This window comes from Phocoena phocoena, chromosome 15 (assembly GCF_963924675.1).
Source record: "Phocoena phocoena chromosome 15, mPhoPho1.1, whole genome shotgun sequence".
NCBI classification, from domain to species: Eukaryota; Metazoa; Chordata; class Mammalia; order Artiodactyla; family Phocoenidae; genus Phocoena; species Phocoena phocoena.
Window position 1 is genome coordinate 71,698,387 of NC_089233.1, and position 20,860 is coordinate 71,719,246.

The window sequence follows — 20,860 nt, forward strand, 5'->3', positions numbered from 1 at the left end:
ATGCTGAAATAAATTTTCTTATAAATGCAAAACTGGTTGATATCTATAGAGCAAGAATACAGTGTTCGGGTTCTTCTTTTCTACAGGATGCGATCAACTGGTACCTCTACCAGACAACATTTTTTGCATTTTTATGGATAAGAATCATTTGCATTCCACCTCACAACCATTAGGATGGTTACTATCCAAAAAAAAAGAAAAAGAGGGAGGGAGAGAGAGTGAGAGAGAGAAAACAAGAGTTGGCAAGGATGTGGAGAAATTGTGCACTGTTGGTGTGAATATAAAATGGTGTAGACCCTATGGATAACAATATGGCAGCTCCTCAAAAATTAAAAATAGAATTACTATATGATCCAGCAATTCTATTTCTGGGTATATATCCAAAAGAGTTGATAGCAGGGTCTTGAAGAGATCTTTGTACATCTGTGTTCATAGCAGCATTATTCACAATAGCCAAAATATGGAAGCAACCCAAGTGTCCATCAATAGATGAATGGATAAACAAAATGCATTATATGCATACAATGAAATTGCATTCAGCCTTTAAAAGGAAGGAAATTCTGATACATGCTACAACGTGGATGAACATTAAGGACATTATGCTAAGTGAAATAAGCCAGACACAAAAGAAAAAATACCCTATGATTCCACTTCAGGAGGGTACCTAAAGCAGTCAGATTCATAGAATAGTCAAATTTCATAGTAGTAAAATGGTGGTTGCCAGGGGCCACAGGGAGGAAGCAACAGGAAGCTATGGTTTAATAGATACAAAGTCTCAGTTCTACAGGATGAAAAGAGCTCTGGAGATGGATGGTAGTGACGGTAGCACAACAACGTGAAATACTTTAAAATGGTTAAGATGGTAAATCCTATCTTATGTGTATTTTACCACAATTTAAAAAAACTTAATGATAAAACAATAAGTTGCACTAATATCATTTTTGTACAGCTTACAAAGTTGTCAAATAGCCTAGTCAAAGACAAAGGCACACATTTCTATAGAAACAGATAACCCTGAGGTCGACTAGCCAACACCCATTGAAAGAACATTCATTTGCCCATTTCAGAGTCTTTAAAGTTTCCTGCAGTATATATGTCTTCTTGTGCATGTGGGAAAGTTCTTTACAGTAAATATCTTGGTATAGAATTGCTAGGTTATAGGATATGGATGATCAGATTTCTTCCTAAAATGTGTATCTTACTAGTTTACACTCCCACCAGCAGTATAAACAGAAACCCAAATGTCCAGGAAACGAATGAAAAAATGTTTGACTTCTCTAGTAAACAGGGCAGTGCAAATTAGAACAACTTTGGGAGCATTTCAGACTTAGCAGATTTGCAAAAATTCAAAATCTGCCATTATCAAGTGTTGGCCATATATTAAATTACTGAGTTCAGGTATACCTGATTGAAGAATTCTAAAACAGGCAGCTGGGAAGGAAAAAGAAAAAAGAAAAAACAAGCCCTAAACACAGAGCCCCAAGGCCAATTTGCCCTTGAAGAAATAACGTCAGATCCTTCTTTAAGATTCATGGAAAAAGGAGTGTGTACATGTTGGAATAGTAAAGGATGTTTAGAGAATAGATTTTAAAATCTACCTTTTGTTCAAAGTGTTCAAAAATTTTTCCAGCTTTATTGAGGTATTATTGAGATTTAACATATTTAAGTTTAAGGTATACAACGTGATGATTTGATGCGTGTATATACTGTGAAATAATTACCATAATAAGTGTGTATGTGGTGGTAACTTTTAAGATCTACTCTTTTAACAACTTTTAATTATATAATATAGTATTGGTGATTATAGTCACCATGCTGTATATTAGATCCCTAGAATTTATTCATCATACAGCTGGAAGTTTGTACCCTTTGACCACCTTCACCCATTTCCCCCAACCCCCTGGCCCTGGCGACCACCACTGTACTCTCTATTTGAGTTCAGCTTTTTTAGAACCCACATATGAGTGAGAAGATAAAGTATTTGTCTTTCTCTGTCTCACTCATCTCACTTAGCCTAATGCTCTCAAGGTCCGTCCACACTGCCACAAAAGGCAGTGTTTCCTTCTTTTCTATGGCTGAATAAAATGTAAAATGTAATTGTACATTGTAAAATGTACCATATTTTCTTTATCCCTTCATCTGTTCTCGGACATTTACGTTGTTTCCATGTCTTGGCTATTATAAATGTTGCTGCAGTAAACATGGGGTGCAGATATCTCTTCGAAGTAGTGATTTCATTTCTTCTGGATATATACCCAGGGATGAGATTGCTGGATCGTGTGGTAGTCTAGTTTTAAGTTTTTGAGGAGCCTCCATACTGTTTTCCATAGTGGCTACACCAATTTATATTCCCACTAGCAGGATACAAAGGTTCCCTTTTCTCACACCCTTGCTAACATTTGTAATCTCTTGTGTTTTTGATAATATCCATTCTAACAGATGTGAGGTGATATCTCACTGTGGTTTTTAAAAAAAATTTTTATTGAAGTATAGTAAATAAAACAGTGGAGAAATCAAGAAAGTGATAATTGCCACAGATAAAGTAGGATTTAAGATAGAAACATTAATTGAGGCAAACATACTCTTAAAAAAATTAACAAGAAGCTGTGTGAAAATATAGCATTCTGGGACATATATGGGAATGAATAACCACATCAATATAAAGAAAACTGGTTTAAATTCTATAGCGAAGCTGATAGGAACACAATAGTAGTAGGAGGCTTAAACTCATTTTTCTCGAGATTTCACAGCTGAAGTAGTCAAAACAGTTTATTGAATAGCCACATAGAGAAATGTGTATGTTACCGAGTAAACATTATCTCAGAGGCACATGAAAGTCTTACAAAAATTGATCATATCTTAAGCCATAATGAAAACTTCAGTACCACAAAGATAAAATCCTAGGAGTTATGTTCCCTGGCCACAGTCACAAAAGGCTACATTAATAAAGATTCTTTTCCAAATAATTTTAGGGTAAAAAGGAAAATCAAATCTTCAGTTGTAGAGTATTTTTAAAATATTTCTGTGATTCAGCTACAGTCCTCCTCAGGAGGAAAAAATCATGGTTACAGAGCTGGACTTCTCGCCCTCAGCACTGTTGACATTTTGGGTACATAACTCTTGTTGGGGAGCATTCTGTGCTTTATAGGGTATTGAGCAGAATCCCTGGCCCCTCGACCCACTAGACACCAGTAGCAGCACCCCCTCACCCAGTTAAAAACCAAAAACATCTCCTACATGGCAAAAGTGTCCCTGTTTGAACCCCTGCCCTACTACGTCTATTATTAAAAAAGAAAATGTGAAAATAAGTAAATTGTTTAATTTGAAAAGCTAGATAAAAAGCAGCATGATACCTGAAGTTAATATTAATAGAGAGAAAAGCAAAATTTAATAATGATCAGAAAAGTTGTCAAATAGATTTGTTTAAATATAAGAACTGGTTCTTTGGACAGTTAAAAATATATACATTTTGAGAAGGAAAATTTTAGAAAGCAACATGCATTCACAGTATTACAATTGAGAATGGGGATTTAAAACCATAGAGTAGGTTAAAAATATGGTAATGTTATCCTAATTTTATGCTACTGGTATTAAAATCTGGATGAAGTATACAATTTTCTAAATATATGTGTGTGTGTATATATATATGTGTGTATATATATATATATATATAAAACCGAACTAACTCAAGAGAATGTGGAAACTAAAATAGACCTATTAGCCATAGCAAATATTGTGAAAATCAATCTTTCAAAAAGCCCTGGGCCTCAGATATTTTTATGTCTAAACTCTTTCAGTTCTCTAAGGAAAATAATCATTTCTTTGTTATTTATACTCTTCCAGGACATAATGAAAAAGAGAAACAACTCAGTTCTTTTTCTAAAGCTGACCATCACACAAAAAAACCAACATTTGACAAAGATAACCCGAAAGAATGGAAACTGACACGTAAAAAAGAAAGTTCCTCAGAAATGAAGAAACACCAAACAAATTCAAACAAATATATATACAGGCAAGGATAGCAATGTTCATATCAGATTCCACTGAATTCAAGGCAAAAATTAGACACTTTATAATAATACTAAAGTTTAATCCGTTATGAAGATATAATTGCCAGTTTTCTTTTTGCAATAAAAACCAACATCAAATTCCCAAAACAAAAACTTTAAGCATTAAAGGGAGATTTTGATGGAAGCAGAAAGTTGTAGGCAACTTTGACAAACCAAAGGAATCGAAATAATATAATCACCACTGATAAGACAGAGAAATGTCACACTATTATATTACTCTGCAAACACAGCTCCCCTTTGCCCTTAAATACTGTGAAATACATACAAAATTTAAACATATGTGGGTCTTAAAGGAAACCTCAATAAATTTTCAAAAGTGCAAATAGTACAGATCATATTCTCAGATCACGTTTGTTACTAGAAATTAGGAGCAAAAGGAAAAGAAACAACAAAAATTTTTGACCTCTTAGAAATTTCAGAACTTGGACTTCCCTGGTGACACAGGCAAGTGGTTAACAGTGGTTAAGAATCCGCCTGCCAGTGCAGGGGGACATAGGTTCAAGCCCTGGTCTGGGAGGATCCTACATGCCGCAGAGCAACTAAGCCCACGAGCCACAATTACTGAGCCCGGGTGCTGCAACTGCTGAAGGCCACGCGCCTAGAGCCCGTGCTCCGCAACAAGAGAAGCTGCCGCAATGAGAAGCCCGCGCACCACAATGAAGAGTAGACCCCGCTCGCTGCAACTAGATAAAGCCTGTGTGCAGCAACGAAGAAACAATGCAGCCAAAAATTTTTTTAAATTATATTAAATTAAAAAAAAAAGAAATTTCAGAACTCTTCTTAAACATCGATTGGATGAGAGGAAATTAAAACTGAAATTTAAAAATAAATACACCAAAAAGAACAATAATGAAAATCTCACGTGATGAAGTCTGAGAAACGTTAAGGTCGTGTTCAGAGGAAAATTCATAGCATGAAACCTACTTCTAAACATTGAGAATGAAAATACTGAATTGAAAATGCGACCCAAAATTGAGGGGGAAGCAACACTAATAAATATGTAAAAATCAGAGGAAGAGATTAATAAAGATAAAATTAGATATTAAAGAATTAGAAAACGGAGGAGTAGACCTGATAAACAAATTTGAAATTTGATTCTTTTGAGGAGGAAAAAAAAATCCCACAAAATAAAATAGAAAACCGATGAGGCTCCCTAACGAAGAACAAGTAAAGGAAAACACAGATACTGGATATTAAAAGTTAGAATTTAGGGCTTCCCTGGTGGCGCAGTGGTTGAGAGTCCGCCTGCCGATGCAGGGGACACGGGTTCGTACCCCGGTCCGGGAAGATCCCACATGCCGCGGAGTGGCTGGGCCCGTGAGCCATGGCCGCTGAGCCTGCGCGTCCGGAGCCTGTGCTCCGCAGCGGGAGAGGCCACAACAGTGAGAGGCCCGCGTACCGCAATAAATAAATAAATAAAATTAGAATTTAACCACAAATTCAGAGGAAATAAAAATAATTGTAAGACGATGCAAATTGGCATGCCTCACTGAACAGTGTGTGTGTGTATGTAATTTTTAGGCAAAAAGTGTACACTATTCTAAATGTGTTTAGTATGAGAAATGCCTGTATATAAAAATCAGTAGCTTGCTTTATATTCTAAAAATAACCAGTTAGAAAATATCATGGGGAATAGATAATAAGAAAACGACTGACCTCTGGGGGGAAAATGTGCAAACTTTATTAAGGGATTTATTTATTCTATGTATTTAACAAACCCTCGTACAAGATAGGGCTTACTGTGTGCCAGGCAGATTTAATCCTTAACAACCCTAGAAGATAAGTTTAATCATTATCCAAATTTTTCAGGTGAAGAAACTGAGGCACAAAGAGGTTAAGTAACTTGGCCAAAGTCACCCAGTGTATAAGCAGCAGAACCAGGATTCAAAATGCCCTCGGCTTCCAACGTCTATGCTCTTTGCTATCACGCTGCATAGTGAATAAATGCAAAGGTACACCGTGTTCCAGGAAGGAAAACCCAGTATCATAAAATGATCTCTTCACAGCTGGACTGGGCTCTCTAGCAAGGGCTGAGATGCTGACTCTCTGTCCAGGGTGAATATCAACAGAATGGCACCCCCAGAGGTGCATCTAATTGTGCAGGGGTCGGAATAGAATGGACCCTCACCTGTGGGTGATCCATGGGGAAGCCACAGCTCAGAGGGGACCCCCTCCTCTGAGTCTGGTACATACACATGCAGATGTGCTGGTCCTTTCAAACTCAACATGCAATCTCCTCTTCTCTCAGATCCAGGAGATGGTCCACTCAGAGGTTGCTGCCTATGACTCGGGCCGACCAGGGCCCCTGCTGGGCCGCCCGGCGATGCTGGCCAGCCACATGAGCGCCCTCAGCCAGTCCCAGCTCATTTCTCAGATGGGCGTCCGGAGTGGCATCGCCCACAGCTCCCCATCACCCCCAGGGAGCAAGTCGGCGACCCCGTCTCCCTCCAGTTCAACTCAGGAGGAGGAGTCGGAAGCGCATTTCAAGGTACGTAAGGATGGAGATGCAAAGGCTTAAGGTGCCCTCCTGTCAGCAAGGGGACAGGCCCTGCATGGAAATGGTCATCACCTACTTCTAAAAAAGACTAGAAGAGTATAACTATACCCTTTGCTGGAAAAAAAAAAAAGGAGGAAAATTCTGGATAAACGTGATGTCGTCTTATTCCTGAATAGCCAATGGGTCATTTCAGTGGCATTGATGGCATTGGCAAGATCCTCAGGGCCATGTCTATGACCACTTTGGCCTTTTTGGCCCACTTTGGAGGACCACAAAGATGGGTGGTCCAGCAGTGCTCTGGGCAGCACTGCAGGATGGAGCACGGAAAATGACTCCCCCCCCCTTGGGGGCGTGGCCCACCCTGTATCCCTGGAACCAGGTGTGGTGCTGCCTCTTCAAGAACACGTCAGGGATGAGAACTCACCATGTGTCCAGGCTCCCATCCTTTCTTTGCACTGACTCTAGATCTCCCTCCCTGTCGTAGAGCACCTTGTTTTTACAAAAACAGAGGCCCCGAAAGGCCAAGGGTGGATGTGCTTGCCCGGAACCTCCCAATGAGTCGCCGGCAGAATCAAGGCTTGATTCCACAACACCTCCCTCCCTTTCTTCTTCCTAAGGGCCTCTCACCCCTTTCCACGTGGCGGCCCTGCAGAGGCCTTGGGCAGTAACCGTGGCACCCATGCCATCCTGCAGGTACCCTGACCTCCAGGCTGGGGTGGGCACCTCTGGATCCTGGTCCAGCTACATCCTCAGGATAACTTGGTCTCTATTGTAGTCCAGGCGGGGGCGGTTTTAATTTTATTTTCTTTTTATTTAACAAACCCTTCTAAAACACTTTCACGGGCCAGACACTATTCTAAGGACACGACAGGAATTAATCCACGTAATCTTCATCGCAACCCTATGTGGTAGGTGCCTTTATCATCTTCGATTGGCAGATGGGGAAACTGAGGCACAGAGAGGTTAAGTAATGTATCAAGTGTCACAGAACCAGGATTTAAACCAAGGTGGTTGCAATCTGGCTCCAGCATATGTGCTCTTAACCGCCTGCAGTGCCTCATCTGCTCAGCTCTCCATCAATTACAAGGTGCATCCGTCCGCATCTCCTATCCCGTCAGAGCCTTGCCACGGTGCTGACAGAACTAAGGCTTGGGGAGGTGAGTGGCTGCAGAGAAACACTCAGGAACAGAACCAATGTGGCTACAGACTGCCCCTCCCCGTCCCTCAGATGTGCAGGCCTGAGTCTTATCCACTGGCCCACAGTTTCCTTATCAGTTCATGGTGTCACTTTCATTTCCTTGGTGCATAGAGCCATGGTCTCCATGGCAGGATCCAGGGCCTTTGACCAACATCCCTGGTCCCTGGGTGGCCTGGGAGTCCTAGTCTGTGGGGGGGTATTCCCACCCGCTCCGCATCCTGGAAGCCCTAAGTGAGGTGCCCACCGTATGGTGGTCCTGGCGTCTGACTGCATCAGAGGCCAGGTGTCCAGGGTGAGGCCACACCTGGCGACAGTTCCATTAACCTCACTCCATCCAACAACTTCAAAGGGGGTCAGGGGGACTAAGCCACTGGACCCAAATCACACGGCTGAAATGTGGTGGAAGAGACTGATCTTATGTAATCAAGGATAATCTTTGGGGATTATTTGTGATCACAGGAAGGGAGAGCTGTTAAGAAAAATATATCTGTCCCAAACTTGGAAATAGTCCAAAAACGGATAAATGCACATTCTTTCAATGGCATATTACAGCATCATCTAACAGACTCTCAAAAATTATCTGATTCTCTGGGAGATTGTGCCTTTGTTTTGATTCCTCCTTCATTATTGATTAGGGGGTTTTACACTCTGTAAAGGAAGATGTTAACTTGGGGGAAAAGCAATGAAGATGTAAACGATTTTTGTCTGATTACGAGGCAAATGAATTTTTCCCTGTAGAGACACAAATGACTTCTGTCTGGTACAGAAGACTAGAAGCCCCAGAGGTGATAGCTTTATTGCTCTCCAGGGCACTAACCAGTTTCTTTCTCTTGTATTTCTTTGAATCAACTTTACCATCATGCTGCTTCTCATTGATGAGTTAAATGAAAAATGCAGTACTAGATTTAAAAAAAAGAAAAAGAAAACAGAAAAACCCAGGGCTCATACCCAGGACATGTGTGCATGCATGTGTGCGTGTGTGTGTGTGTGTGTGTGTGCAAGCCCGGGGGGAGCATGGCCAGCCCACAGGTGCTGCCTGTGTATAAGCAAGGCTGGGCAGGCAGGGAAAAGCTGAGGAAAGTCCAGCTCTGCCTGAGGCTGGGTCGGGTCCCCTTTGGCAGGAGGTCCCAGGCTTCTCTGATTTCTGACTCCTCTCACCCGGGCAGATGTCGGGAGAAAAGAGACCCTCCGCCGACCCTGGCAGAAAGGCCAAGAACCCAAAGAAGAAGAAGAAGAAGGACCCCAACGAGCCACAGAAGCCTGTATCGGCCTACGCGCTTTTCTTCAGAGACACTCAGGCCGCCATCAAGGGACAGAACCCCAGTGCAACCTTCGGGGACGTGTCCAAAATCGTGGCCTCCATGTGGGACAGCTTGGGAGAGGAGCAGAAGCAGGTGAGCCTCCATCCCGTTCTGGGCCATCCCTCAAGCCTCTGAGGTCAGACTTGGAAGGTCTGGAACCAGGCCCAGCCTCTGGAACTAGAGACTCTTGCAGAGGTCTTTGCTAGGCTCAGTCTGCCCATCTGTAAGCTGGGGAGGTAGGACCCTTCTGATTTGGCTGTTTTGTAGCTGCGTTCACTAGCCACTTGGTTAAGTGGAGAAAAAAACTGGACCTCTGCTTCCTCATCTGTTAAATGAGAACAGGCGTCTTCATCCATCTTGGCCTCCAACTCTAAAAGTCTGGGGTCCAAGCCAGAGCTTTCTTATCCGCTGACCAGAGGCCCGTGGCCTCCTCTCAGGGGCCTGCAGGGAGAATAGGAGCAGAGCTAGCTCCGAGGTAAATGCCAGTTACCAGCCCTGTGAGCTCAGACTGACCACCTGACCTCTCCTCGATATTGCCCACATCTTGGATCTTTCAGGCCTACAAGAGGAAGACCGAAGCAGCGAAGAAGGAGTATCTGAAGGCTCTGGCAGCCTACAGGGCCAGCCTTGTCTCCAAGGTAACACCTGGAATCCCTAGGCCCAGCCCTGATAAGAATGGGGCCACTTGAGGGATAGAGCAAGAACCAAGGCGGGAATGGTCAACACCATAGGTCTTGGAAGGGATGGATAAGACCAATGTGGTCCCTTCTCCAGTGCACCGCCTCTGTGCCAAGCTTATGCTTTACATGCATAGTATACATGCATCTCATTTAATTCTTCCAAGAAGAACCTGTTACACGGCGGAGTTAAGCGACCTGCCTGCGAGTAGCCAGCCTGTTAAGTGGCTGTACCAGGATTGAGGCCCAGTTTTGCCAGTCTTCAGATGTGGCCTTTCCTCCCGTCCTGCGCTCTCTGCCTCATTCCTCAGCACCAGCACTGCAGGAGGCTCAGCGTTGGCAGTGGTTGTGTGGTCCACGGGGGGCAGCGGGTGGTCTGGAAGCTGCTACAAAGGACGTGGCTTCTGGGTTAGGCCATAAAGGGCCAAGCAAAGAGGGTGTCCCAAATCAAGGGAACGGCCCACACTAAGGCACAGAGGCTGGGGAGAAGCCTAAGTAGAGGATAGCCCAGCTGGACGATGCTGGCCTCTCGGGTCAGGCTGAGAAGCATGGGTTCTCCCGTGGGCAGGGGAGCCCCCAGGGATTAAAGCAGGGGTGGTTGGATGGTCAGAGCCAAGTGTGCTCGACCCTGAATTATCTCTGGTGAGTCCCCAGCTCTTTCCCCAGGGGCCTGAGAGCCATCCAGGAGCCACGCCAGTGGGTGACAAAACCACACGATCTCGTGGCCCAAGTTCTGGCTTATGCACCTTCCCCGGAGTGATTGGTGTCTGTCTCCTTCCAGAGCTCCCCCGACCAGGGTGAGACCAAGAACACTCAGGCGAACCCACCGGCCAAAATGCTCCCACCCAAGCAGCCCATGTACGCCATGCCAGGCCTGGCCTCCTTCCTGACGCCATCCGACCTGCAGGCCTTCCGCAGCGGGGCCTCCCCCGCCAGCCTTGCCCGGACGCTGGGCTCCAAGTCACTGCTGCCGGGCCTCAGCGCATCCCCGCCACCGCCCCCCTCCTTCCCTCTCAGCACCCCCCTGCACCAGCAACTGCCACTGCCGCCCCACACCCAGGGCGCCCTCCTCAGCCCACCTGTCAGCATGTCCCCAGCCCCCCAGCCTCCCATCCTGCCCGCTCCCATGGCACTCCAGGTGCAGTTGGCCGTGAGCCCCTCACCTCCAGGGCCACAGGTAAGCAGGATCCAGTAAGAACGTGCCCCTCGGGGACCCCTTGCAGAAAGGGGAGGCAGCTTGGGGTTCCAAATACTGGCCCTGCTACTCACCGGCTGTGTGACCTCAGCCTTAGCACCTTACCTCTCTGAGCCTCAGTTACTGCAACTGTGAATTGGGGCGGTACACCTTGCCTGAGATGCTCTGGCTACAGAGAACAGTTGGCAAGTAGCCAGACAGGTTCTTCAGATTCTTAGGGTATCTCAGACCCTCCTCCCTCAGCCTCTGTCCATTTCTGCTCTCTGGCCGGAGGGGTTGAGGCCACTGTGGCTTCTGCTAGATCAACCCTAGCTCCTGGCTCTCCCCAGAGCCTTTGAAGCCAGATCCCCCTAATTGCTCCACAGACACTGGTAATTACAAGGCTTGCTTGGCCCTGGGAGGTCACTCAGCCCAAGAAATCCATTTTACAGAGTGGGAAACTGAGGTCCAGGAAAAGAAAGTCCGTCACCCCCTCCCCCCCATGTAGCTAAGACAAGGGTTGAATTTTCCAGAACGTGCTCTACTAGGGAAAAGAAAGAAGCGGTCCAGGCAGAGAGGCAGAGCGGAGATTTCTTATAAGCCGGGGAAGTGTCTCTGCGAACACGCCCCCGTCCCCTCTTGCTGCCTGAGATGCACCCCATTCTCTCTCCTTTGCTCACCGCCTCCTCCCCACCTCGGCAGGACTTCCCTCACATCTCTGAGTTCCCCAGTGGTTCCGGATCCCGCTCCCCTGGCCCATCCAACCCCACGAGCAGCGGAGACTGGGACGGCAGCTACCCCAGCGGGGAGTGTGGCATCGGCACCTGCAGGTCGGCCCTCACCCCACTCGCCCGCCCTCGGCACTGCCCTTGTCCTGCCTACACGTGGAGCGTGAGGACGGGATGACAGGGTGGGAAAAGACGAGGGGGACAGCGCAGGTCACTGTCAGCCCTGCAGGAGGTCCTCTTGGGCACCGGGTGCCCGTCGTCCTCAGGAGAGGACCAAAGCAAGGCCCCAGAGGGACTCAGCTGGTCTGCTGCCAGGCCCGCAGGGGAAACTGAGGCCTGTCTTCACTCTTGCTGCTTTTCCTTATATCCTGTTTTTTTTTTCACAAGTGCTTGACATGGCATTCGTAGCTAAGCCATCTGTCTTCAGTCAGCTTCCTCAGAAGCAGAGCTTGAGGCAGGGATTTGGGTGTCCTCGACGATGTATACGTGTTCAGGGAGAACCTGCAGGACACGGGGTGGGGGAGGGAAGCAGACCAGGGCAGGGAGGGAGCTTAGCGAGGGCGTGGCCTCAGCTGGAGACTGGCTTCAGCCCGATCCCATGGGAGCTCTGGGCACCAATCACAGCACAGACTTGGTCTCATTTTGAGGTTTGAGCTTTTTGTATCTGCTGAGGACCAGGTGGTCCCCTGCCAGGATTCCAAGAGGGGTGTTCGGTTCTACCCAGTGGATAGTCAGGGAGGGGCCAGGACAGACCCTCATTCATCCTCAGAGGGGCAGCCGAATCCAGGGAGGGCGTGAAGGGCCAGGGAGCAGGTGTCCTGACGTGCCCCGGGCCTTGTGTCCAGGCCCTTGAGGGCCAGGGGGGCGCCTGGGGCGGGGTGGAGGCGTCACATCCACTCTGACAGCCTCTCCTTTCTCCCCCAGCCTCCTCCCCAGGGATAAATCGCTCTACCTCACCTAAGCCCGCCTCCCTCTCCTCCCTGAGGCTTGCTGGAAGGGCACTGCTCAGAGCCTGAAGGGCTGACAGCAGAAAAGAGGCCTTGGCAGGAAGCAGGGTGCCGGAGAAGAGAGAGCAGTGACACGACCACAGCCCCGGGCTGAGTCTCTTCCTCAACCTCCCACCAGACTCTGCAGAGGCAGCGCACCGCCCGCCGCCAGCCCAAAGAACCTGCAGGAACCTTCCGCCCCCTGACCTGCTTGCTCCAGGGTTACCGTGGACCCTGCTCCTCTCCCTGCCACCGTACCCCATGTCGGGACGTCTGGCCCCAGCCCAAAGTCGCGTGAGCCGCCCCCGGACGGATCACTGCAGCAGAAACCCGCCCCCAGATGCATAGGGCAGGGGCCAGCTCAGCCCCAGATGTGCAAATACGGTTTTACAGTGCGAACAAGACATTATGAAACATAAACTGTTGGCTCCATGTAAGTACTAGTTGACCAAGTGTTTTAGAAACTGTGCTGAAGACACCTGTAAGATTATTTTGTTGCAGGGTGGGCAGGGGTGGGGGGGAAAGTAGATTCCTTTAAGGTAAAAAGCATTTTCTATGACCCTTAGCACATTTTTTTAAGTGTTATCTTAAGGGAGATGTGCACGGAAGAAGCGGCCAAACCGTTTGCTCGTCTGTACAGCAGGAACCGGACAATTTATAGCCACACTCAGAGATGTCGCGCTTTTTTTTTCCTTTTTTTTTTTTTGATCATACGTTTATTTAAAATGGCCAACAACGACTTCTGTCTATTTATAAGGAACAACTGAGAACGAAACTGCAGTTTATCATAAAGTGTGCGTGCTTTGGGGGCTTGGTTTGGGTCTGGGTTCTTCATGTTTGCAGCCGTTTTCTGACCCTGCAAATGTCTGCCTCGGTGCAGTGCTTCTCTCGAAGTTCTTTGTAATAAAACTTCTGAAAAGTTGGCAACAAGCCTGTCTCTCCTTACACTTGGTAAGCCAGGGCCAGACCTTCTGGAGTGGACTTCGGTGGTGGCTTCACCAGGACAGAGCCCCTGGTGTCAGTCAGATTGAGGGCAAAGTCCCACCTGCCCTTTCCCCACCCCGAAGGGTCTCTATGGGTGACAGAGCCCTGCTGGCCTCAGTCTTCCCATCTGTAGAAGTGGGTTAATGATGATGTGAACTCGTAGGGTTCTCATGATGATTCCAGGCGCTCTGGCATAAAGTGCTGGCCACTCAAGGGCCCTCACGGGCAGGTGACCGCAGTGAGTCCCTACTGACCACTCCCTCACCACCGATGGGGCCTCTGACCTCTGGAAGCTTCCAGTCTGGTGGAAGTGAGAGGTGGGTTCAGGGCAACAGGAGCCCAGGGCGGGCAGAGGGACTCCTCCAAGCCCGAGGGTAGCCAGCATCCCAGACAAGGAGAGGCTCCTAGCCAGGTTTCCTGACAGATTTTAGGGGGTGATACTTCCCAAAAAAGTAATAATTACGTGACTACTTTAATTGTATCCGGAAAAATCACAATCGCTGGTGTCGTGGAGCTCTGGGGAGACTGCAGCTTTTGCGCCCCGTGACACAGCTATTTTGAGGAGGGGGACAGGTGCTGGCACCCCAAACCAGGCCCGTGACCCAGACAGAGGAGGCTCCACGGGCCTGGCCCCTCGTTCTCCAATCATGTAGCCCCGCTTCGCCCAGACGACAGCTCCCGGGATGAGGCACAATTTCTCTGTGGGCAGTTTCCTCACTAGGGGGGCACTTTGTAATCCACTTTGGAAAAAGAAAAAAAGAAAAACCAGCCAAACAAAGACAACACGCTGTCATGTCGGTAGCATCATTGCAATGTGAAGCATGAATAGTTCATGTGGTCACGATTTCCTTTCCCATGTGGAGCTTGTCAGGAACACTCCGATGACAGTTTAATATTCGACTCTTGCTTCTACATCGGAGAAAACAGCATCATTGCGATCCGTGCAGACAACCCCAGATAACAAGAGTGCAAGGCTATCGGGTTCTTGCTCTCGAGGCGGACGCTCCTACCTGCCCCGCCGCCCAACGCTGCACCAGGAGCTCAGGATCCCTTCGGACACATCCACGTGCCGAGGCTGACCTCTCTCTCGGCTGCAAGGGACAGTCAGAGGCACCCAAGCAGAGTCTGAATACTCTGCCTACATATATCAGGAGGTGGCCAAGCGGGTGCGTCCTGCGGCCCCAGAGAGTGGAAACAGGGCCAATGGTCAGTGGAAGGTACAAGAAGGCTGATTTCAGGGCCGTGGAGTCCACGATGCTAACTACAGTGGATGCTGTTGGTGCCTCCCCCAGATCGCTTTATGGGCCAGAACCCATCTCCCAGCTCCTGAGTGGTGGCCACTCACAGTTCTCAGCGGCCCCCTTTGTCCCAGTCATTGCCCTGGACCAGGAGGGGATGCCCCGTTCCCCAGAGCTATCCTCAGCTAGGGACCGAATGACGGAGCAGCCGGCTCCCTGGTACCACTCACGCTCCGGAGCTCCCGGCAGGTCATGACGCAGCAGGTCTCCATCCTTGCTTAGCTGCTTCTCTGCCCTGCCCTGCTTGCCTCACCCCCTTCTGAGAGCACCCACCTGGTAAGCTTCTTGACCTGGAGATCCCACCTCAGGCTCTATTTCTCGGGCCATGGACCTGCGCGTCCTAGCTGAGTACAGTGAGGCCACACCAGTAAAGTTCCGGATTCTTTCACTGGCTCCGGCCCTACCTTCAAATGCAAGACTTTCAGCCCCTGAAACCAACCCAAGCTTCGCGCAAGGGGAGATCTAGGTTCCCACATACTCACAAAGAAATCCTCTCCCCTAAGAAGTCCTCTCCCCAGGAAGCAGTGTCTGCCGCCTTCTTCCAACTCTGTCCTGAGATGATGTTGGTACAGCCCACGGAGTCCCCGGGAGCCCGATGCCTCACCCGCCGTGAAAGCACTGAGGCCTCTGCCGCAGATGCCCTCACCCTGTGCTCCCAAACCTGCACCCCGGGCTCCGCAGCCTCAGAATAGACCAGGTACCCCTGCAGCCACTGCGCCCCCGCTACGCCAAGGCCGGTCTGTGGCCTGGGCAAGCCGTACCTCGAGGTCACGTGCTATCGCCTGGACCCTAGTGCAGTGGCCCTGACACTGTGAGGACCCTCAGCTCCTGCCTGCAGCTACCCTCCACGCCCAGCCCACCCCCTGTCCGTGAAACTGGCCCCAGAACCAAAACCGTTCGCCCTTCCTGGTGCCAAGTGCCTGCTTCAGCGGCATCCATCTCCCAGCCCCCCTAAACACACTGGAATCCTAGCAGGGCTCACAGCGGGGCCAAAGGCCGAGCCTCCCACCCCGGAAGGAAGGCACGGCTGGTCCTAAGATTGCCTAGTGGTAACCCCTCCCTCCAGGGCTACGTACAGATTTCCACATTAGACCGATTGTGGGCAACATGGCACGGATGGGCCTTCCAATTAACTTTCGGAGTCCAGGATGCGAAAATTCGATGTGTTCATTGAGCAGGAACGCAAATAACCGAGGAGTTAGTCTCTGCCAGGCCCTTCGCTGAGCGCCAGGGAGGCCAAGTGGAATCGAGCGCGGATTCTGCCAGTCTAGGAGCTTAAGGCAAGCGGCGGAGGCAGAGGAGGAAAACAGTAATATTCAATTGATCGTAAAGTCATAATTTCATCTCATAAATCACAAAAATATAAAATTAAAACTACTATGTAGCCAGTGCAAAAAGAGGGAGCCAGGAGAATGCAGAAGAGGGGTCCCCAGTCCGGCTGACGTCTGCCAAAGCTTCCCGGGTAGGGGACATCTGGGCTGTGCCCTGCCCAGTGACCAGGACTGAACTGGAGGACTGGCCCGTGGTTGGAGAGTGCCATGCTTCCCTGACCCCAGACGCCAGAGGCTGGCCCTGTGGCTGTGATTCTCTAAAGGGGAAGCTGGGCGGGGAGGGTTGCATTCAGAGTACGGGATTAACAGATACGCACTATGTATATAAAATAGATGAACAGCAAGGATTTACTGTAGCGCACAGGGAACTGTATTCAATATCTTGTAATACCCTATAATGGAAAAGAATATAGACATATACACATGCATAGCACATGGGCACACACGCCATACACGTCACACACCACACGCCCACAATGCCCACGCACACACCCCACTATATCCTGGCTAGTACATAATACGGGAAACTGTACCTTCCGGTGTAGAGATTAAATAACACCAATAATAATAATTTCGAAGAACTTTACACGTATTTATTAACTCCTTATTACTCACAGCAACTCTTGGAAGAGGAGACTTTTACTCACTCCAAGTCACATATGAGGAAATGGGGAAGGAACTTGCCCAAGGTCAGGCGACCCACAGGAAGCAGAGCCAAGATTCTCCCAGGCAGGCTGTCCCTCATCACAATGCCATGGCCCTTCATCTGTCTGGCCTCAGTTTCATGCCACATGCAGGGGTTACCTGGGCCTCCATCCTCCCTCCTCTCCAGAGGGAGGGTGTTCCTGCTGCCAGAAGGCACCCCTACCCACCGCCCACCTGCCCATCTCTGCCCATCCGACGTTGACCGTGCTTCATCTTCTGCCGTCGGAGCCAGGCTTTGCAGTGGAGGTAGGCTGCCCTCCAGAGGTTCCTGTTAAACACAAAGCGGGTTAATCGGCACTCGTTCAACAAATATTTAACGAGCTCCTGTTAAGTGCCAGGCACTGTATGTGGTGTTGCAACACAGTGATGAAGAAGATAGGCCAGGCCCCCACCCTCTTGGAGAAATAAAGCATTAAACGAGGATACCCACCAATACATATAAGACATCAAGTGAGAAGGATGCTTAGAAGGGCCCCAAAATAGTTGCTCTGAGCAAGAATAACGGGTGGCCCTGTTAGATTGGGAGAAGGCGGTGAAGGAAGGGCTCTTGAGGAAGGGATCCTGGTGGCTTTCCCTGCTCCAACCATCCCCTCCCACGCGACGCAGGTGTAGATGGCACCAGGACGCTGGCTCGGTGGAGAGGCGCAGCTTCACGCATCTCTTCGGGAGCTCTGGGTATGAGTGTGTTGGGGGTGGTGATATTTGGCCCCAACTGTGAATCAATTTCTCTAACACGTACACCTCAGCGGCAGCCCTGGTCACCTGCACTGGGCCATTGGAACCGCTCCTTCCAGCCAACATATTTTTACACAAATAACTGATGAAGAAGAAGGATAGTTTGAGATGGTGACAAATGCTCAGAAGGCAAAGTAATAGAATGACATGAGAGGGATGGGTGGAGGGAGCTTGGGGCCACTGCAGAAAGGGGATGGAGGTTACCTGAGGAGGTAAAGGAACCAGCAGTGACCACATCTGAGAGGACAGGGTTCCTGAGAGAAGAAAAGGCTCATGGAGAGGCCCTGGGGCAGGAAGAAGCTGGTTTGTTTTAGACTTAGCAAGGAAAGCAGTGTGGCTGGGGGGTGATCAAAGGGGAGCGTGGCACGAGATGGGTTTGAGGATGCTGCCAGCGGCCTGATGGGCACTCCTAGGCCACAGTAGGGAGTTTGGCCTTTGTTGTCAGGGCAGCAGGAAGTCATTCAAGTGAAGGAGGGACACAATCCCAATTGCATTTTCACAAGATATCTCTGGCTGTCGGGAGGAGAGTAGGAGTCAGGGGGCTGTGCTGTCATCCAGGGGAGAGAAGATGGTGGCACCAGACAGGGTGGTGACAGTGGAGGAGAGGGATGCGCTCGGATGGCTCGGATGAACTGTGTCGCTGGAAATGACGGGGACTCGAGGTGCAGTGGCACAGGGACAGCTGCTGGCCGAGAGAAGCAGCACAGGCGAGGAGTCCATAGCCCTGGCTGCAGGGACCTCAGCCCCAGTCTCTGTCCTGCTATATACTCGCCGGTTCCACCATGTAACATGGGACTCTTACCGCCTTTGTGGGGTGGGAAGGGAATCAGACAGAGTACCGGGCAGGAAAGAGCTTTCTAAACTGCAGCCGTGAAGCAGTTAAAGAAACCACTATGAAGGCATTCCAGTCGAGGGAGAAGGGGACATCGAGGCCACCTGTCATTTGGTTGCTGCTCTTGGGTATGGACTTAATTGTGTCCCCTCAAAATTCATATGTTGAAGCGTAACCCCCAATGTGATGGTACTTGGAGGTGATTGGGTTTATATGAGGTCATGTGGGTGGGGTCCCCATGAAGGGATTAGTGCTTTTATAAGAACAGACCCCAGAGAGGAGTAATTTCTCTCTCTCTGTCTCCCCCCATCCCTCTCTCTCTCTCCTCCCCTCCCCCGCTTTCTCTGCCATGTGAGATCACAGTGAGAAGGCAGCCATCTGCACCCCGAAGAAAGAGCTCTCATCAGACACTGGTGGTACCTTGATCTTGGACATCCAGCCTCCAGAACTGTGAGAAAAATCAATTTCTGTGGTTGAAGCCCCCCCCCGCCAGTCTGTGGTACTTGTCGTGGCAGCCCAAGCTGACCGCTATGCCCTGAGAATTAGTAAGGACTCTGGAGGGGCAAGAAAACAGGGGCAGGACCCCGCGGCGCTTGGAGCGTGCAGGACCAAGCCGGGCTGGGCGGCATGAAATCACGCCTGTGGGACACCCACAGTAATCTCATGCTACCTTATAATAGCAATTAGCAGGGATGCGGAAGGAAGGATGTTAATATTCAAGGTCCTCAACTTCAACTTTTAAACCAGTCATACACGTATGGAGCTTAACAAGTCAAACTGCACTACACAGCTTCTAACAACACTGCTCTCCACGCCTTCCAGGTCCACCTCCCACTGCCTCCCTCCAGACCCTCAATGCCTTTAGTATTTCCTCTGTGACTCAACAAATAAATATGGATAGATACGCTGCTATTTCGTGATTTACCCACTTTTAATATTATTTATTCTCGTCTTTGCCCCATCTAAGAACACCTACAACACCTTTTGGGGGCCTACTCTGTACCAGGCATTTTACATATAAAGTCCGTTTTATTTCTCACGCATCCCTGTGAAATAGTTACCATTAACTCCATTTTACAATTGAGAAAGCAGAGGCCTAGAGAGATGGAAAACAATAATTGAATCCAGAACAAGTCCATGGCAGAGTCAGGGTTTGGACCCCAAGTCTGTGGCCTCCGAAATATTCACACATGCGTCATAGGGTTTCTCCACCGTGTCACTGTGGACATTTGGGGCCTGATATTTGGGACCGGAGTGGGGAGCAGAGGAGGAGTCCTGTTCTGTACATCACAGGATGTTTGACAGCATCCCGGACCTGTACCCACTAGATGCCAGTAGCACCCCTCTCCCTTATGTATGGCAACCCAAAATACCCCCAGACACTGCCCATGACCCCTGGGAGGCCAAACCACCCCCAGCTGAGAACCACCAATGTATCGGAAACTTGGGCTCGTCTCCTGGTTGCTGCGGACCGGTGCTGCCTTAGGTGGCTTGGCCTTTTGAGGGTCCCGCTCTGGCCACTGCCCTCCCTATGGGGTGAGAGGATCATGCAGCCAAGGAGACACGCCTACCCAGAGCCTCCGCCTTTCTGAACAACGTTCCATCTTCCAGGGCCTGAGTGGGCTTAGGGCCAGTTCTCCTGGCTGTTAGATTGTGCGCTTCTACCCCTGAGAGGTGGCCCAGTGTGTCATTGACGGGGGAGGGAGGTGGACAGAGCCAGACGTTTGAACTAGGTGGTCTGGACACAAATGTCAGGCCCCTCTGCTGCAGGCTGCTTGTCAGAGGTGGGAAGACAAGGCTGGTGGGCTATGGGTGGGGCCTCCATTTGTATCTTGTCTTAACCTGCAAATCTCAGGGCTGGCCTGCTCCAGGCCCTGGCTGCGTGTAGCTGGTGGGAATGTGGTCATAGGCCATAGATTTTTAACACATCAGCTTGAAGAATTTATTCACCTCTTTCTGTGGGGGAAAAAAAAAAGGATTTAGTGCTCATATGTCCCCATCTTTGCTCTCCCCTCCTTTCTCCTCCCCGTGAAGCTCCATAATCATTGTGGTTAAATCAACATTTCACGTTTATATTCATCCTATCATGTGAACAAATGTTTACTGATGGGCCAAGGTGTGTATTTGAATTATACCTTCTCCTCGAATATTTTCGTTGTTTTTGGGTTTTGTTCTTTGGGTACTTAATTTTCCTCTGTCCCTCTTTTCCCCCAATCTCACAGAATGTGAACCTGTTCGGCATATGGTCAGATACTTGGTGTTCCAATGTGTTCTCTCCTTCTTCGGGCAGACTCACAGCTGTCGTCTGAAGCAAATCCCTTTGCTTTTCTCCATGAAGGTCCTC

At 49.0% G+C, this 20,860-nt stretch overlaps 1 protein-coding gene across 3 annotated transcripts in view; it reads left to right on the forward strand.

The window, feature by feature from the left end:
• Window positions 1-13,555, forward strand: part of TOX2 (TOX high mobility group box family member 2) — a 137,348-nt gene extending 123,793 nt beyond the window's left edge. Inside the window, exons 4-9 of one of the 3 annotated variants that reach the window (XM_065892519.1) lie at window positions 6,319-6,558; window positions 8,932-9,159; window positions 9,624-9,704; window positions 10,525-10,920; window positions 11,620-11,747; window positions 12,771-13,555. In XM_065892519.1, coding sequence (XP_065748591.1) covers window positions 6,319-6,558; window positions 8,932-9,159; window positions 9,624-9,704; window positions 10,525-10,920; window positions 11,620-11,747; window positions 12,771-12,837 — 1,140 coding nt within the window. In that variant the 3' untranslated portion in view covers window positions 12,838-13,555. Of the gene's footprint in view, window positions 1-6,318; window positions 6,559-8,931; window positions 9,160-9,623; window positions 9,705-10,524; window positions 10,921-11,619; window positions 11,748-12,569; window positions 12,607-12,770 lie in introns of those variants that run through there. The other 2 variants (XM_065892520.1, XM_065892521.1) reach the window with 2 other exon arrangements.
• Window positions 13,556-20,860: the final 7,305 nt, after the last annotated feature.